We start from the raw sequence: 17,451 nt of genomic DNA, 5'->3' as shown, positions 1-17,451 counted from the left end.
TAATCTAACTGCAGCTAACGTCTTAAACTAACAAACCTGGATCCACACTGGAGCCATCTGAATGGCGGAGCCTCGTACACAGCGCCCGATGCCGGGTCGTTGTCCGGGTCGCTGTCCGGGTCGCTGTCATCTGCAGCTTCACTCTGCAAGCTTTAACAGACCACGTTTGGGTCAGAACATCCACTTTGGTTCTTCTGATCCAAGTTTCCTTGCTGATCACACAAACCAATGAGACAGAAACAGGAAATACACCTCTGACTGAGGTTTTCCCTTTTTTATAGTTTAAACATAACCCATTAAAATCAAAAGCTAACATTGGTTTGGATGCTACTTGTTTTAGTATTGAATGGAGTCCAGATCTCATTAGCATTAGCTTCCACTAACCACGCATCAACACATAAGCCGACGAGACACAAATTGAGGAAATTCACTGTTCCATTCACTATTTTATCAACATTTCAGTTTGGTGTCAGTTTTTATTTAAAGTTTAGACTGTAGTTGCCCATATACAAAATGAAGAGAAGCAGCTAATTTCAGGGAGATGTTGGTTAGATTTCCCACCATGCTTTGTGCCGCCGCCTCCTCCAAGACCAGCTGAGTACGCTGAGGAGAATCCTCCTCCTGCTCCTCCATAACTGTAGGTGGAGAAACCCTGGTAGTATCCTGCAGAAGAATCAGTCAGATAATCAGACTCCAGAAATAATTCACACTATGGTTTTCATCAAACCTGACTTCACCTCCTCCTGCTGGAGCCTGGACCTCCTACTCCTGAAGCCGACCTCCTCCACCTCGGTACAGCCCCCCGCCTCCTCCTCCTCCATGTCCGCTGAAGTCCTGGAAGTTCGGCAACGTCTTCTGCCTCTTCCTCTGAACCTCCTCTTTATCTGAAGACAAACATTAATGAAACATGGCCGCCGACACAGAGTAAAAACTTCCAACAACTGAAACTTTGCTACACTGTTGCGGAGCCAAATGACGTAGCTACGCCAGGTGGGGTGGGTGTTACCAGGTGGGGTGGGGTGGGTGTTACCAGGTGGGTGGGTGTTACCAGTGGGTGGGTGTTACCAGGCAGTGCGGGGTGGGTGTTACCAGGTGGGGTGGGTGGGTGTTACCAGGTGGTGGGTGTTACCAGGCAGTGCGGGGTGGGTGTTACCAGGTGGGGTGGGGTGGGTGTTACCAGGTGGGGTGGGTGTTACCAGGCGGTGCGGGTGGGTGTTACCAGGTGGGGTGGTGTTACAAGGTGGGGTGGGGGTGTTACCAGGTGGGGTGGGTGTTACAAGGTGGGGTGGGTGTTACCAGCAGTGCGGGTGGTGTTACCAGTGGGTGGGTGTTACCAGGTGGTGCGGGGTGGGTGTTACCAGCGGTGCGGGTGGGTGTTTACCAGGTGGGTGGGGTGGGGTGTTACCAGGTGGGGTGGGTGTTACCAGGTGGGGTGGTGTTACCAGGCAGTGCGGGGTGGGTGTTACCAGGTGGGGTGGGTGTTACCAGGCGGTGCGGGGTGGGTGTTACCAGGCGGTGCGGGTGGGTGTTACCAGGTGGGGTGAGGTGGGTGTTACCAGGCGGTGCGGGGTGGGTGTTACCAGGCGGGTGGGGTGGGTGTTACCAGGTGGGGTGGGGTGGTGTTACCAGGCGGTGGTGGGTGTTACCAGGTGCCTACCTATGATCTGCGGATGGTAGGTGAATGGTTTGGGCTCGCTGGTCTCATTGTCGGATTTCCTCTTTAGCTGGACAAAGACAGATGTCGGTTTCTGCAGGTTTTTGGTCTCGATACTTCGGGGTCTTGAAGACGATGGCAAACTGTCAGGCAACACATTGACAAAGAACATGAAAGCGGTGTAAAGACCGGAGCGGCTCCCAGCTGCAGCTGCATCAGCACTGACCTGTCTGTGGACGTCTGTGGGGGAAAATCGCCCAGAGCCTCCCAGGTCAGCCCCGAGTCGTCCTCCTCATAGAACCGCACCTGGATGTCATCTACGCACATGGAAACACACCATGAAACACAGAGGGTTCTGGAGGGCACCGACCTGAGGGTTCGGCCTCCAGCCGGAACGAGACGCAGGAAATCAGAGGAGGAAACCCAGAATCGCCCCGTTAGCCGACTGCGGCGCCTCGTTAATGGACCTCAGGCTCAGATCTGGTCACATGCTGGACTCCTGCTCACCTTTCTGGACCTTGTCACAGAGCAGGTAGACCTCCTCTCCCCCCGTCACGCAGCCGGCGGTCCGGTCCATCCTGACGATCTTCAAGTTTGAGGCGTTTGGAGCCTCTGAGGGAGGAAGAGTCAGAATTATTCATGGTTATACCAGAATGCTGCATGAGAGCGATGCTAAGTGATGAAATGGAGGAGCAGAGAGGAGCAGCTTCAGAGACAATCAGACTCTGAAGCTTGAAAATGGAGGACAGACGGACAGGAAGGAGGCGGCGCTCTGCCGGCAGCAGGCGCTGCTCCGTCTGCTTGGCTCCCCTTTACTTTCCCTTTTCATTTTGGTTGTTTCCAGATGAAACCCAGTTAATCAGCCAATCAGCAGCTGAGCCCCACATTAATGATCATCAATAATGAACAAGTCCCAGAGGTTTGCACTGACTGCTGTCGTAGATGGGCTCGGACACCACGGGCTCCAGGCGTCTGGAGAAGCCGCCGTCGCTGTCGGGCAGGAAGGCGGTGAACATGAGGCGCACCACGCTCAGGTCCATCTCTTTGGCCTGAGAGGCTGCGGCGCTGCTGATCATGCTGCGCTGGTGGTCTGCACACAACATGGAAACGGTTCCCAAACCAACATGGGCAAACAAGTGATTTATGATCCACACAATCCAGTTCATGACAGCAAATCTACAGCATGCAATCAACATCTGCTGAAAATAAAATTAAATATAGTAAAAAGTTATTTAAAGCTGAAAAGTTTTTCAGAATAAGAAATATAAACTAAGTCTCCTAAAGTACACACGCTAAATATTGAGCTTTGGGTTTATCAATATTTAACTTGGAATTAATTATTAATTTAATTTCCCTGTGGGATCAATGAAGTATTTCTGAATTTGAATTTATTTTGCACATCCATTTATCAGCAAGCTAATTTGCATATTAGCTAAGCGTTTAAAGCAGAGCTAAAGGTTTATGACATGATGAACAACAAGGTGAATATTTCCTCCATGACAGACAAACAAATATTACTGTCAATGTTTTACAGAATAACTCTACAGTAACTCTGGTTCTGCTGGCCAGAACCAGAACCGGCAATTATTGAGGAGAGGCGGGACCGGAACCACTGACCGTTGAGCTCCCGCGGGACCCGGACCTCCCCCTGCAGCGCGTCGACCTCCGGGTGGATGGCGACGCCGCAGTTGTAGCCCATCCTGAAGGCCTCCACCATCCGCTCCTCCAGCGTCTTCGCCACGTTCTTCTTGGTCACATGGAGGATCCCCAGGTTGGGAAAACTGCAGGAAGCCAGAAGCAGGTCAGGTTCTGCGGGTCGGACCCACACCGAGTGGAACCAGAGCCACAACTGGGCCGACCGGTTCCGGACCTGATGCCACACCAGGAAGCAGAGTTTGAGGCGGTAACCCTTTTGAGTCAGATGTTGTAACCAATCAGAAGCTCACAAGTTCATGGCATCATCGCCTGGGCTTTTATTTTGAAGGGGACATGTCAGGAAATTCCACTTTTTATCATTTAATAGTGTAGTGTGTACCTGCAGTCTGCAGGAGAGCAGAGTCAGTTCCCAGGTGTCTCCATCAATCTGTTCAGGTTTTTCTGAACTTTTACATCACAGTATTTACTGAGCAACTGCTAAACATGATCTTCTGGCTAATTAACTTTTTATTTCTCGCAGCGATGTTGTGGTCCAAGTTAGGAAACCAAAGTCAAATGTTTCAGCAAAACAAATTTTTTTCAGACATGAAATTATTGACGTCCTGGAAGTGGTCTGGCTAACTGGTCTGGCTAACTGGTCTGGCTAGCTGATCTGGCTAGCTGATCTGGCTAACTGGTCTGGCTAACTGGTCTGGCTAACTGGTCTGGCTAGCTGATCTGGCTAGCTGATCTGGCTAACTGGTCTGGCTAACTGGTCTGGCTAGCTGATCTGGCTAGCTGATCTGGCTAACTGGTCTGGCTAACTGGTCTGGCTAGCTGGTCTGGCTAGCTGATCTGGCTAGCTGGTCTGGCTAACTGGTCTGGCTAGCTGATCTGGCTAGCTGGTCTGGCTAACTGATCTGGCTAGCTGGTCTGGCTAACTGGTCTGGCTAGCTGGTCTGGCTAGCTGATCTGGCTAGCTGGTCTTTCTAACTGGTCTGGCTAGCTGGTCTGCTGATGTAGCACTGTGTACTAGCTGTTAGCTTCCTGCGGACTAAAGCGTACGTCGTGTTTTGAATAGCATCACTGCATAAACAGATCTGCATTGTGTTGACTGGAGGAACAAATGATCCAAATGCATTCTGTGATGTTCTGGCGCTAGCGTTAGCTAACTCGCCACCGACATCTTTTAATAAGTTTGGGAATAAAACGCATCATCACACCCTCTGCTATCAAGCTACAAAATGTCTGAAGTGGCGGGACTGGCTCAGTCTGCGACCTGGTTTGCATTCAAAAGAACTGGCACCAGAACAAGTTGCTGTCAGACGAATCTCAGGTCAGAGGTCAAAGGGAAACCTGTGAAGCTGCAATAACCAGGAATTCAGACCAAACCAGTGCAATTCAGCTTTATATTCAGCAAAACTGATAACAATAAACATTAATTTAATTGAAACGTCCATGATTTCTACCTGATGGTGGAGTCTTTGGACTGCAGGTCAGCAATGCAGATGCCTTTATCGCACTGCTTCCCCACCAGGCTGTGAGCGTGAAGCTGCGGCAGCTGGGTCAGCGCCGTCACCAGCTGGACCACGACCCGGGCCTGACCCTGGTAGTACAGATCTGAAACAGCAGAACGCCGCCGTTAGCGCAGGCGGCTGAGGACAACGGAAAAGATGAGGTGGATGACGGCGAGAGTGAAAATGTTGGTGAAATCAGACAGTGAGGTTTCTGATCTCATTCTGGACTCCACAGATGAGTCACACATTCAGACTCTGTGGTAGTTCAGAGAAACTTTCTCCTGGTACAAATGACTCACTGAAACTTATCACCTACACCACCATCAGGAACCGCTGAAGCGATGGATTCAGGCTGAAAACAAACCTGACCGTCTCCAACCGTCTCTCAGACGATCAGCAGAAACAAATAGGTTGCCATGAAAATGTATTTCTGCTCTAAAATAATACAAATTATGAAAATGGGGAACATTTTATGGTGATAATTAGTTAAATGGCAGCCATTTTGAAAAATATCATCCTCCTGAAACTGAAGTGTCTGATGGGAAATATAAAAACATTCGACCTGAGAGGTTAGCATGCTAATTTGTTGGGATGTGGAGTCAGACCACATCCCAAAGATGATCCTGTGCTCTGATTGGTCCATTGCTCTGATTGGTCCAGTGCTCTGATTGGTCCTGATTGGTCCTGTTCGTCTGAACATGAATCTCAACTGAAGCTGAATCTGCTGTTAGTTGTTTTGTTTATTGTTTGCTTCCAGATGCTCATTTTCATGCTATCTCTGTTTAACTGAAACGTGAGAACAAACTCTTCCTGTTCCTTCAGTTTGTGTGACAGCCAGCCGTGCCGCTGCAGATATTTGCCTGCAACTGTTGCAATAAAAAAGCCCACTTCCTCTTCCTGGTTCTGTCGGCCACTCGACGTGTCGCAGCAGATGAACGCGGTTCCTGGAATCAGAGCGAGAGCTGTATTTTGAGGGTTTCCTGGCCTGAAGCTTTTCACACGCCGCGCCGCAGCACAGCTGCAGCATGCCGGCGCTGCAGCTGCAGTTGGCTGTCTGCACATGAGAAATGCAGAAATCAGCTTAAATAATGCTAAAAAAATAAACACTGAAATGAAGACAAATCTGAAAGTAGCAGCGTCTCACATCCTGCAAACCCAGAACACCAGCATGCAGGAGCTGCTGCTGCGTTTCTGAGGAAATCTGAGTGAAGCTGCAGCACAGCTTCATTTCACGCCCAGGTCAGAACCAGAACCGAACCCAGGACCCCAAAATAAGATTCTGCTGGTTTGAAAACTGTTCCTGGTAACCAGATCATCAGGAAGCCAATAAAAGCTAACAGCTAACAGAAGCGTTGACAGAACCTTCTGACCCGGTTCTGTTGGGATGTGGAGTCGGACCAGGAGTGGTGGGCTGGGACGTGATGCGTTCACTGACTCAGACGGCTTTCATCACTTCATTATTGTCATTTTCAGACGTTTAGATTCACCGTCTGTCTGCTGAATTCTGACACAATACGGATAAAATACGACCATGCTATGAATCTGATAAACAATAATAAATAGTAATAATAAAACAATACTATTCATGGAACACATTGATTCTAATTATATAAACTGTCCTGCTGTCCTTTTTATCTTGGGGAAGAAATAATCCAAATGCATTCAGCAACAATCTAGCATTAGCTAACTTGCTACCACTAGCTAACTTGCTCGCATCTATTTTCATCTTTTTTCTCAGCCATTCAATACCAGCTAAAGAGAAAAGGAGAAGGCTGGAAACAAATTGCTGCAGCTAAAATTCAACATTGTTTTGTTTTTATTCACTCTTTTAGCTTTTGGTATGTTTCCCAATTTTATATTGTCTTATTATTTTTACTAAATGTAATTTTGTTTATTTATCTATCTGTCATGCTGTGTTTGTTGTGAAATGTGCTACAGAAATAAACTTTAACTTGACCCAACATTAGCTAACTGGCTAATGTTAGCTAACTCGCTAGCGGTGTTCAGACCCTTGTTCCTTCAGGCTTTGACAGAATTTCTGTCTCCAACATGTTCGGCTGGATAAACTGACCTACGGTTGGTGAAATCTTTCATTTCATTTGGGAATAAAATGTTTTTACGTCACTACATAATCAAATTTCTGATGTATTTCTGTGTGATGCTAACATGCTAGCCTTCACTGACTTACATCCAACTTTAACTATTTCAATTCATTTAAGCTCCGTAATATATTGTCTTTTCATCGCTTTTTTATGCTTTTGTTTTGTAAACTATCTTAGCATATTTAGTTTTTGCACAATATAAAAGGAAGTCGAAGCATCGCGCTCTTCTTTGGCTCCTGAACTAGGTCAAAGATTGAGATCAGCGCTGCTGGAGGGGTCAAAGGTCATTCAGATGGAGCAGTTCATCTGATTAATCCTTTGACTCTTTCCTCTGTTTCTGACCTGAGAGAACCAAACCGGGCCAGGAATGGACCCCACCAGTGGGATGGGCGTGAAGGCTTGAACTTTTCCAGAGATTGAAATCCCATGATGCATTGCACATCTGTAAACAAGCAGCTTCAACACCAGGAACCAGAATGTTATCAACATCAGGAGGCTGCGTCCTCATGGTTAACCGTGACTTTAAGATTTGTCCCGTTTCATTCTGCTGACTGAGCGGTTCTGACGATCGACTGCTTTGACCTGACAGTGGGGCGCCAGCGAAGGGTTAACTGTGTTTCTGGGCCTGAGTGGGCGCCGGCGCCAACGCCACGCTTTCATCTCCGAGCTGAAACTTTGCACCTTGCCTGCCTGTGACGCAGCGGCGCTTCCTTGTGATGAGCTGTGGGTGTCGCAATGAGGAAATTCCCAACAGACATGAAAGATGCAGAGGTGTGTGTGTGTGTGCGTGTGCGTGTGTGTGTGTGTGTGTGTGTGTGTGTGTGAACAGGTCCAGGGGTCCGATGCGGTCCGCATCCGTTCTACGGGTTCGTTCTTCATCGATCGTTTTGAAAAACTTTATGTTTTTTCACTAATTGGACCGAAAAGTTTTCACGGATTAACAGGGAATAATTAACGTTACCAGAGCAACACAAACAGGGACACCTCATCTCAATCCAGAAATGCTTCTTTAATCCCAAAAGAAAATTAATCTTTGCTTTGACAATGAGGATCTCCTGTAGAGGTCTGTGTTACAGCGGTATGAAGACGCCTCTGACTGAAGACACAAGCATATGTGAACACCAAGTGGACCAGAGAGCGCTCCAAAACCAGGAAGTGGACTAAAGTGCAGGGCATTCTGGGTAAATACAACCAAAGCTAACATGTTAGCCTAGCGCTAGCAGCAGAAATGGCTCCTGGTCTTCAGCCAAAGACTAAAGAGAAATCCTCCAACTCTAAACTCTGACGCTTCCATCTTGTTTCATCTGGAGAAGCAGGAAGTTGCTCTCAGTGTCTTCAGAGGTTTTAGTGTCGTTTCCTTCAGTGGTTCTCGGTGCAGCGCCCCCACAGGCCAGGAGGGGAACAGGCTGGTCAGAGGGTTTGGTTGGTTTGACTCTGGTCGAAACACAATCAGAGGACGGGGAACCAGAGTTCAGCTTTCATCTACAGTACTACCAACATGCTGGGTTTTCAAAATAAAAGCTTGTAAGCCTTTCTGCATCTGCAGGAACAGCAGGAAAAAGATCCATTCCAGGAAACGTGTCCAGAACCTTCAAATGACCCGACTGACGATTCCGGAAACACTAAAAAACTGTTCTTGCTGTTTCCCATATTTACCAGAACCAGAAGGTCCAAACGCAAACAACCATCCAGCGTTTGGACCGACTTAGCATCGATGTCGCTACATTTACCGTCTTTTCAGACCTGCTAGCGACAAACTTTCAGAAAATGCAACGAGCTACAAATTTTAAAAAAAGTAGTGATCAATTGAGCGAATCTGTCTCTAGCAGATTGAGCTTCTGTTTACTGTCTTTCATCATTTCTGGTGATTTGTGATTATTGTCTGGTATTTTCTTTAAGAATCTGCAGTGTGGAGCAGAGAGCAGAGCTCTGAACCGCAGAGCCGCTGCAGCGCTTCGCTCTCAGGAAGTGTTTCCTCTGCGCCGCCGCCCAAACAGGAAGCGTTACCTTCACCGTCGGGTACGTCTTCCTGTTCTTCTCGCTGGAGGCTCCCGGCAGGCCGCCGTGCGACGGACCTTCGCAGCCGTAGCGAAACCTGAAGCCGCGCTGCAGAAACACAAACACAACGAAGATCATCTCAGATTACAGCAGAGGGCAAAAGTCAAGGTCATCCTGCAGGTGGGATGACCTTGACCTTGCTCGTCTTGCTAACCTCAGTCTAGCGGCCATCTTGTTTCGAGAGAGAGGTTTTCTAATTCAACCCTTCCAACACCTAAACATGCTAATCTCTGAGGGTCATGACCTTTAACCTGTAACCTGTGGAGTCTGAGCTCCAGCTCTGGGGCTTCTGGACAATTCTTCACGCTCTGACCTTTGACCTCGTGGTGTCTGAGAAGTTTTCCTCTTGGAATTTTTTAATGTAAATTTGTTTGTAATAAACATTTATTTTAATTTCTTTGATTTTTATTTTTTATTCATTTATTTCTGTTTATCTGTACTTATTTTCAATAAAAATAATTTTTAAAATATTTTTACTTTTTTTAACCTTTAATGTAAATAACTTAATTTTTTGTACTTTTTAATTGAAATTTTAAATGTTATTTTCATTAAATTAAATAAAATCTTATTTTCTTATGTATTTATTTTATAATCTTGGAGACTGATGGAGCTGACCTTTGACCCCCCCAGACGGAGCAGCAGCTGAGGTCACCGTTAGCGTTGTGCTAACATCCTAATCTCTACAGAATAAGATCTGAATAATCTCATTAAAGACGTCAGAGGAGAGACCGAGCGAATGTCCTGTCCAGGTGAGAGGACTTCCTGTCCAGGTGAGAGGACTTCCTGTTTGAGTTGCTCACCTGTTTGGGCTGCTCCAGGATCTGCAGGAACGGTCCGTCCACTGAAACACACAAACCAATCACAGTCAAAGTTATTATTAACAATTACAACATTTTAGACGATAACTGGAGGTTTTAAATCTTTAGAGCAGAAAATGAAAAGAAAGTTTTCTTTCTGTCTTCATCAGTTTATCCATTATTTATGGAACAAACATAAATGACATAGAAACGAATAAATGAATCTAAGCTCTCTTATTCAATCGATCGTTAATAACTTATCCAGTTACGTATATCTTATGAATAATGAGATAAATCGTCATCATCATCAGCCTGGAGGCCTTCGGCAGCAGAAACTCGTTTCCCCTGCAGCTTCAGCTGAAACCAGAAACAGGAAGTGAGCGCGCCGCCGCCGCCTCGTCATGAACTCGTCTTTCGTTTTGCCGCCGCCGGTTTCCTCCAATCATTTCGTTTTCAGACCGAAACTCTGCTGCAGCAGAAACTTCTGGTCCAGTCAGGATCTGCCGTCTGTTTCAGCGGCGGCAGCATCATGCTGAGCAGACACTTCCTGTCAAACTGGAAATCTGAGCAGTTTCTGAACCATAAACCTGGTTTCATCCTTCATTTCACTTCCAGGCCGTAGAAACACGACGGACACGGATCGCATCACTTCCTGTCCTGCAGAACAGCCTGACAGCGGAGGTCACTCGACCCTGGACTGCATTTACATAATTCATATTTAAATAAAAAACACAGAGAAAATAATAAGCTTTTTTATGTTAAAAATTTAATATTATTAAAACATAATATTGTTAATTCTTAGAAAACTACCATCAAAGTAAAAATAAATATTAAAATGGGTCAAATTAGCAAAGAAATATAAAATAATGCAAAAAATAAATGTATTAAATCAGGATAATTGAAGAAACATAAAATTCTTCATTCACACAATAAAACAAATTATATAGTTTATAGAAAGTTTTACGTACAAAGAGCCACAATATTTTAAATTTTATTTAAATGACAACTAATCTTAAAAAACTAAAAAAAATTGCAAATACAAAATACATTTAAAAATTTTCATAACACGATTTAATAATTTAAAATAATAAATATGAACTAAAACTGTTTTTACTTTTGTTTTAACAACTTTAATATTTAAGATGTAAGAGGAAGTCGCTTGTAGGGAAAAATTTAATTTGCATAAATAAAAATCAACCAGAGACCGGTTCTGGTCCAATAAACCAGAACACGATGCAGTAGAACGGTTCTGACCCGGGAGAGGGCGGAGTCTCACCTGACTGCAGAGCCGTCATCTGAGGCATCGGGACGTGGAAGTGGGGATACTCCAGGAAGGACGGGTCAATCATGGCGTCGAACATCTGCAACGAGACCCAGCTGAGGTCCGACAGAACCGCCCGGGGTTCTGGAGCTGCAACAGAACCCAGAGCAGTCCTGCTGGACCAGCTCGCTGCGTTAGCTGTATGCTAATGAACCGAGCCAGCAGCCAATCACAGACGGGGATTTTTAACCCAATCAGATTATCCCTAAACTTTCTGAATGAAAAACAACCAAAATGGAGGAAAAACAACAAACTGTGATTCTGTATCCAGCTGCAAACTTTAGGGACAAGTTTTTGTAGATTCATTTGAAACCCAAAGACTTTTATTTTTTCAGGATCTCGTCTGCATAAATCTTCATTTGTTGGATTAAAGATTACAGGAAGGAAAAGCTGTGATTTCAGGTCCGGCTACACAGAACCGCACAAAATTCACAACCTCATTCAGAAACTGGAACTTAACAGGAACAGTTTGGGTCTGTTCACGAGATTCAACTTTTGTTTCCCAGGATGTTCATTTCAGCACAAGAAACCAGACCAAAAGGATGAGAGCAGGCTGGGTGAGAGGGTGAGAGCAAGCTGGGTGAGAGGGTGAGAGCAGGCTGGGTGAGAGGGTGAGAGCAAGCTGGGTGAGAGGGTGAGAGCAAGCTGGGTGAGAGGGTGAGAGCAGGCTGGGTGAGAGGGTGAGAGCAGGCTGGGTGAGAGCAAGCTGGGTGAGAGGGTGAGAGCAGGCTGGGTGAGAGGGTGAGAGCAGGCTGGGTGAGAGCAGGCTGGGTGAGAGAGTGAGAGCAGGCTGGGTGAGAGGGTGAGAGCAGGCTGGGTGAGAGGGTGAGAGCAAGCTGGGTGAGAGGGTGAGAGCAAGCTGGGTGAGAGGGTGAGAGCAAGCTGGGTGAGAGGGTGAGAGCAGGCTGGGTGAGAGGGTGAGAGCAAGCTGGGTGAGAGGGTGAGAGCAGGCTGGGTGAGAGGGAGAGCAAGCTGGGTGAGAGGGTGAGAGCAAGCTGGGTGAGAGGGTGAGAGCAGGCTGGGTGAGAGGGTGAGAGCAAGCTGGGTGAGAGGGTGAGAGCAGGCTGGGTGAGAGGGTGAGAGCAGGCTGGGTGAGAGGGTGAGAGCAAGCTGGGTGAGAGGGTGAGAGCAGGCTGGGTGAGAGGGTGAGAGCAGGCTGGGTGAGAGGGTGAGAGCAAGCTGGGTGAGAGGGTGAGAGGGTGAGAGCAGGCTGGGTGAGAGGGTGAGAGCAAGCTGGGTGAGAGGGTGAGAGCAGGCTGGGTGAGAGGGTGAGAGCAGGCTGGGTGAGAGGGTGAGAGCAGGCTGGGTGAGAGGGTGAGAGCAAGCTGGGTGAGAGGGTGAGAGCAGGCTGGGTGAGAGGGTGAGAGCAAGCTGGGTGAGAGGGTGAGAGTCGGCTGGGTGAGAGGGTGAGAGCAAGCTGGGTGAGAGGGTGAGAGCAAGCTGGGTGAGAGGGTGAGAGCAAGCTGGGTGAGAGGGTGAGAGCAGGCTGGGTGAGAGGGTGAGAGCAAGCTGGGTGAGAGGGTGAGAGCAGGCTGGGTGAGAGGGTGAGAGCAGGCTGGGTGAGAGGGTGAGAGCAAGCTGGGTGAGAGGGTGAGAGGGTGAGAGCAGGCTGGGTGAGAGGGTGAGAGCAGGCTGGGTGAGAGCAGGCTGGGTGAGAGCAGGCTGGGTGAGAGGGTGAGAGCAGGCTGGGTGAGAGGGTGAGAGCAGGCTGGGTGAGAGGGTGAGAGCAGGCTGGGTGAGAGGGTGAGAGCAGGCTGGGTGAGAGGGTGAGAGCAGGCTGGGTGAGAGGGTGAGAGCAAGCTGGGTGAGAGGGTGAGAGCAAGCTGGGTGAGAGGGTGAGAGCAAGCTGGGTGAGAGGGTGAGAGCAAGCTGGGTGAGAGGGTGAGAGCAAGCTGGGTGAGAGGGTGAGAGCAGGCTGGGTGAGAGGGTGAGAGCAGGCTGGGTGAGAGGGTGAGAGCAGGTTTCTGATCAAGTCATCATCCCTTCACACAGATCTGTGCGCCTAGATCAGTCTCACAGCAAACTCAGCCTGCTGAATGAACATTTTTTATTCCGGGCAGAAACTCTGAGATATTCTGAGTATGATTCTGTAAAATCCGTCCAGTTCTGCGTTCAGGAGAGGAAAGGTGTTTCCTCCCAGCTCCTGGTCCAATCGGAAATCAGGAGCAGCACAGGTACGACTGCGGATCGGACAGAAACGTCTAAGTTTCTGTTTTACAAGTTCAAAACTCAGGAATGGATGGAAGCAGAAAATATCGGTAACAACGTCGATATCGGCCCAAACGTTTAGATTGGTGCAACAATCGTATCAGCAATAAAGGGAAATATTTGCCCTAATGTCTGACAGGAAACAAAAGAATGAATAAATTTCTTGTACTGATGTGGCTTTTTCCATTCAAACAGGATTTCCCATGTGAGTTTCGGTCGCTCGTGGTGCAGCAGTGAGCGGCAGGTGAGCTCACCTGGCTGGAGGCGTGCAGGTAGTTCTCCTCAGCAGCCATCTTGTCTGCAGAAATCACACATTTATGATTTGAAGTCAGATTCAAAATCAAACATCCACATCTCTGTCCACATGCTGAAGCTGGGCAGCTAAACGATACGAATAAGAGTTTTGAGTTTGAAGACATTCCTGTTTCTTCACCGTTTTCTGTTTTAAAGTCGTGATTTTTCTGCAGCTTCCTGTCTTGTTTACTGAGTCTAATTATAACTCATATTTATTACCAGGCAGGAATTTCCCAGTTTGAACTAAAAGATTTTCTTTAGTGTCATTATCCAAACTTTACTTGCCCAAAACAAAACAACTCTTCCTGGAAAGTTATTAAACCATTTCTAATTCAGTATTAATTACAAAGAAAAAAAAATATTTTATTAATTTTACTTCTGCACAAGTGAGAAAACTTTTTAAGAAACTGATTCCTGCAGGAGAGGAAGGGTCAAAACATAACAATCAATGAGAGATCAATGAAACATAACATCTGTATTTTAAAAGTGCAAATTAAATCATAAATATAACAAGAGGAGCAAAGATGAATTAACATGAGTAATTTAAATATCAAATCTCTTGAATTTCAACCATAATCTGGGAAGACACTCCCAGTAACTAATTATTGATTAGCTAGAGAAAAATAAAACTACTGCAGACATTTCAAAAGGTATTTTCTGAAACATTTAACTTTTAATTTATGTTAATAAAAAACTAATTAGCTAATAAAAGAATTAAACACGACAGCATATTCATACCTGGTAACTGGTGACGCTGCTCTCCGATTTTTATGACCAATAGCCAATAATATCGATTGATCTTTGATTCTTCTGATACCTGATGCTGAGCAGAGCGCGCCCCCGCTGCGCTTTCCCCATGCCGTGAACGTGCCTGCGTGTGCGTTAGCCCCCTCGTTCGCACATAGCTAACGACCCACTCGTGGACTACTGCTGCTGCTTCCTTCGTGGAAGTGACCACTGATAATGTGAACCACGGACACGGAGGCCGTCTCTTTACGGCGGGAGGAGCGGTGCGGGAGCTGCAGCCTCACCGAGAGTCTCTGCCACGCCGAAACGGCTAACCGCTACCTGTCCCCGCTGCTGCGGGAGCGCGCCTCGCAGGCTTCCACCAAACTCCATTTAAAATCCTACTAATTTCAGAAACCTCCAGATTCCAGCTTACAAATAATAAATTCAGAGATATTTTTATATTAGACCGAAATGAAATAAAGTGATAATTAATACGGCGTTAGTAATGTTAGGATTAATTAAATTGTTTTGTCATATCACTCATATTCATCAGTCACTAGGAACAAGACACAGTTGAGCCACACTAAGAGTTTTAAGCTGAAGCTAAAATAAAAGTTACTGTCAGTAAAATAGGAGCCGCATTAAATGTTAGATAACAAAGATTGGAGATACTGTGACTTTAACCCTTATGACTGTATTCAGGATTTAAGAAAACAACCAAATGCTGCTGAGTTAAAAAGTTACCTGGCTAATAAGGAAGTAAGTAGAACAACAAAGCAAGCTGAGCTGTACCGGTCCGGTCCGGTCCAAGGCGCGGTTCTGACACCAGGTTCGGACCCAGCGGCTCTGCTCTTTAGTGGTGAATGTGTAGTAAGCATGGGGTTACCTGGTCAGCTCGCTCAGGTGGAAGTGTGACAGTTGGGGCTCGTTCCGCTTCACTTCAGTTCACTCATGTCGCCATTATTTCCTCCCCACGCAGAACACGCAGACCCACGAGCAGACCGGGCTCAGCTTCGGGACACCATCACTGCGTGGAGAGCCCAAATATTTCATCCAGTCCTGCCTCGACAAAGCTGAAACTTCCAGGTGACACCGAGAAGAAAGAGTGGAGTTCCTTCCCCACTGGAAATTCCCCCGGTTCCCAGGTTCACCACAGGGGGCAGCAGAGAGTCAGGAGGTCTCACGCCAATTCCCAGGTTCACCACAGGGGGCAGCAAAGAGTCAGGAGGTCTCACTCTGTCGTTTTTTTATTTTTCACATCACTGGTTTTGAAATATTAAGTGGGGAAAAAAAAAAACATGCAAGAACAGAAACAGAATAAAACATGAATAAAACTAGGATAGAAATTGGGATGAAAATTAAACAAAATTAAAAAAAATCACTGAAAGTGTTAAATCCTGAAAATTATAAAATAAAACAAATAAGAAAACTGTGACATGTCAGAGGAGAGACACATCACAGTATTATTTTTAGATTCAAAGTTAAAATCTCTGTTCCTCTAAAGATGTTTAACTTTTCCTTTTAAAGCTTGAAGAATAATGAGTTCTGACTAAGGTGTGAAAATGGGACCATTCCTCTTAAAATTGAACAGAAACAACCATATTTCCATATTAAACCATTTTTATTATGATAAACACATAGACCATTCTGTTATTCAACCATATACATTTATGACCTATAATTAGCTTCAGCTAACACTCATCAGAACCTTTACGGCACATAGAAGAGGGTCATTTAGTGCAAGTTACAGTCAAAACACAAAACAGCTTCAGATTGCAAAAATAAACACGTCATCTATTCATAAAACGAGTAAAAAGTGTTGAGCAGACAGAAACCAGAGGCACATGAGGGGGAGACGCCACTGCACAGGCAGCTAACACACAGGCGAAACGCACTGGGGCATGGCTCCGCCCACCTCTCAGCAGAAAGGGGCGGGGCCTCAGGTCGCCACTACGGAGGCACGACAAGCAGAAACGTCACGTCAAAGCAGCAACAACACCCTACGTCAGGTTGGCAGCGATGAAGGCCCATTGTGCGACTGGCAGTGTGGCAAAGTAAGACTACTGCATGGACGGATAAAGACCAAGCGGGGCCCCGGGCGAAAACCGGTGGGGGGGCCAACAGGAGGACCCGCTGAGGGGCCCCGGGGCCTCCAATCAACTTCTCCTGTTGTCAAGCTCCTGTGCTGCTGTCCTGGAGCTCTTTGTGTTCATTTAGTGAGAATGCCAAATTTTAAGAAATAACTTATGAAATAATTATTTAAATGTGTCACCATGAAAAACTAGAAATAAATCCAAAGTAATTTATTAAATGTAAATTATATGTGTCTCAATTAAATTGCATACATAAAAATGTATGTATGCAATTTAATACATATGTATTAAATTTCAAGACTTATTTTTAGAAACAGCCCTGATCCTGCTCTCTGAGTATGATGGGTCAAATTTATAGTTTAAATTAGTTCATAATGTGCTTCATCGCAGAATACACATTTATTAAATCATGGAATAATTATATCTACTTTTAAAACTGAAAACATTTCATTGGGGCACAAATAATTCATTATCTTTTATAAATGTTTCTGGATTTATTTTCTATTTTAATAAATTAGTACCACTAAGTAATGATTTAATCGGCTATGCAGTTATTGCAATTTGGCACTCTTTGCTCTCCATAAAACTCCAATGTCAGATTATTTTTACTGTAAATTGAAGAAAATCTGGAGATTCTCTCATTTCTAATTATTTAAGTCTAAAACTAGATGATAATGAGATTAAATTAAATGCTTGAGGAAAAAAAGCCAATTATCAGAGATTATAAATTTATAAAATGACATTGTGATATTCTTTACGGCTTAAAGCCAAATGTAGTGGACAGGTTTCATTTTAGTAAAATAATGACTTTAAACTATACAGGTGATGGAAAATTTGGACATAAATGCAGGCCTAGTCGGGTCCAGCTGGGCTGGAAAAACATGAACAATAATCATGTTTTTCACATAATCTGAACATTTTGGACCAAGATGATTATAAATTCAGTTTTTAAAATCCAAAAACATTTTGTCTTCCTGGATTAGAGCCCTGATCAGCCTGTTAATCCCAGTGTATCCATGGGGATAAAAGATGCTTTACCTTAT

The 17,451-nt window shown here is 45.7% G+C and overlaps 1 protein-coding gene across 1 annotated transcript in view; it reads right to left on the bottom strand.

The window, feature by feature from the left end:
• LOC129354336 (nuclear factor NF-kappa-B p105 subunit-like) overlaps positions 1–15,444 on the bottom strand; it is a 27,324-nt gene extending 11,880 nt beyond the window's left edge. The window contains 14 exon segments of the mRNA XM_055023838.1: positions 37–150; positions 603–663; positions 780–884; positions 1,658–1,797; positions 1,881–1,971; positions 2,162–2,266; positions 2,586–2,744; positions 3,272–3,435; positions 4,759–4,903; positions 8,909–9,014; positions 9,767–9,807; positions 11,040–11,124; positions 13,547–13,590; positions 15,202–15,444. Of these exon segments, the coding sequence (XP_054879813.1) occupies positions 37–150; positions 603–663; positions 780–884; positions 1,658–1,797; positions 1,881–1,971; positions 2,162–2,266; positions 2,586–2,744; positions 3,272–3,435; positions 4,759–4,903; positions 8,909–9,014; positions 9,767–9,807; positions 11,040–11,124; positions 13,547–13,585 (1,355 nt within the window). The 5' untranslated portion in view covers positions 13,586–13,590; positions 15,202–15,444.
• Positions 15,445–17,451: the final 2,007 nt, after the last annotated feature.

This window comes from Poeciliopsis prolifica, unplaced genomic scaffold (genome assembly GCF_027474105.1).
Source record: "Poeciliopsis prolifica strain line A6 unplaced genomic scaffold, Auburn_PproV2 SCAFFOLD108, whole genome shotgun sequence".
Lineage (NCBI taxonomy): Eukaryota > Metazoa > Chordata > Actinopteri > Cyprinodontiformes > Poeciliidae > Poeciliopsis > Poeciliopsis prolifica.
The sequence above is the reverse complement of the archived record's forward strand: the minus strand, read 5'-3'. Positions and strand labels throughout refer to the sequence as shown.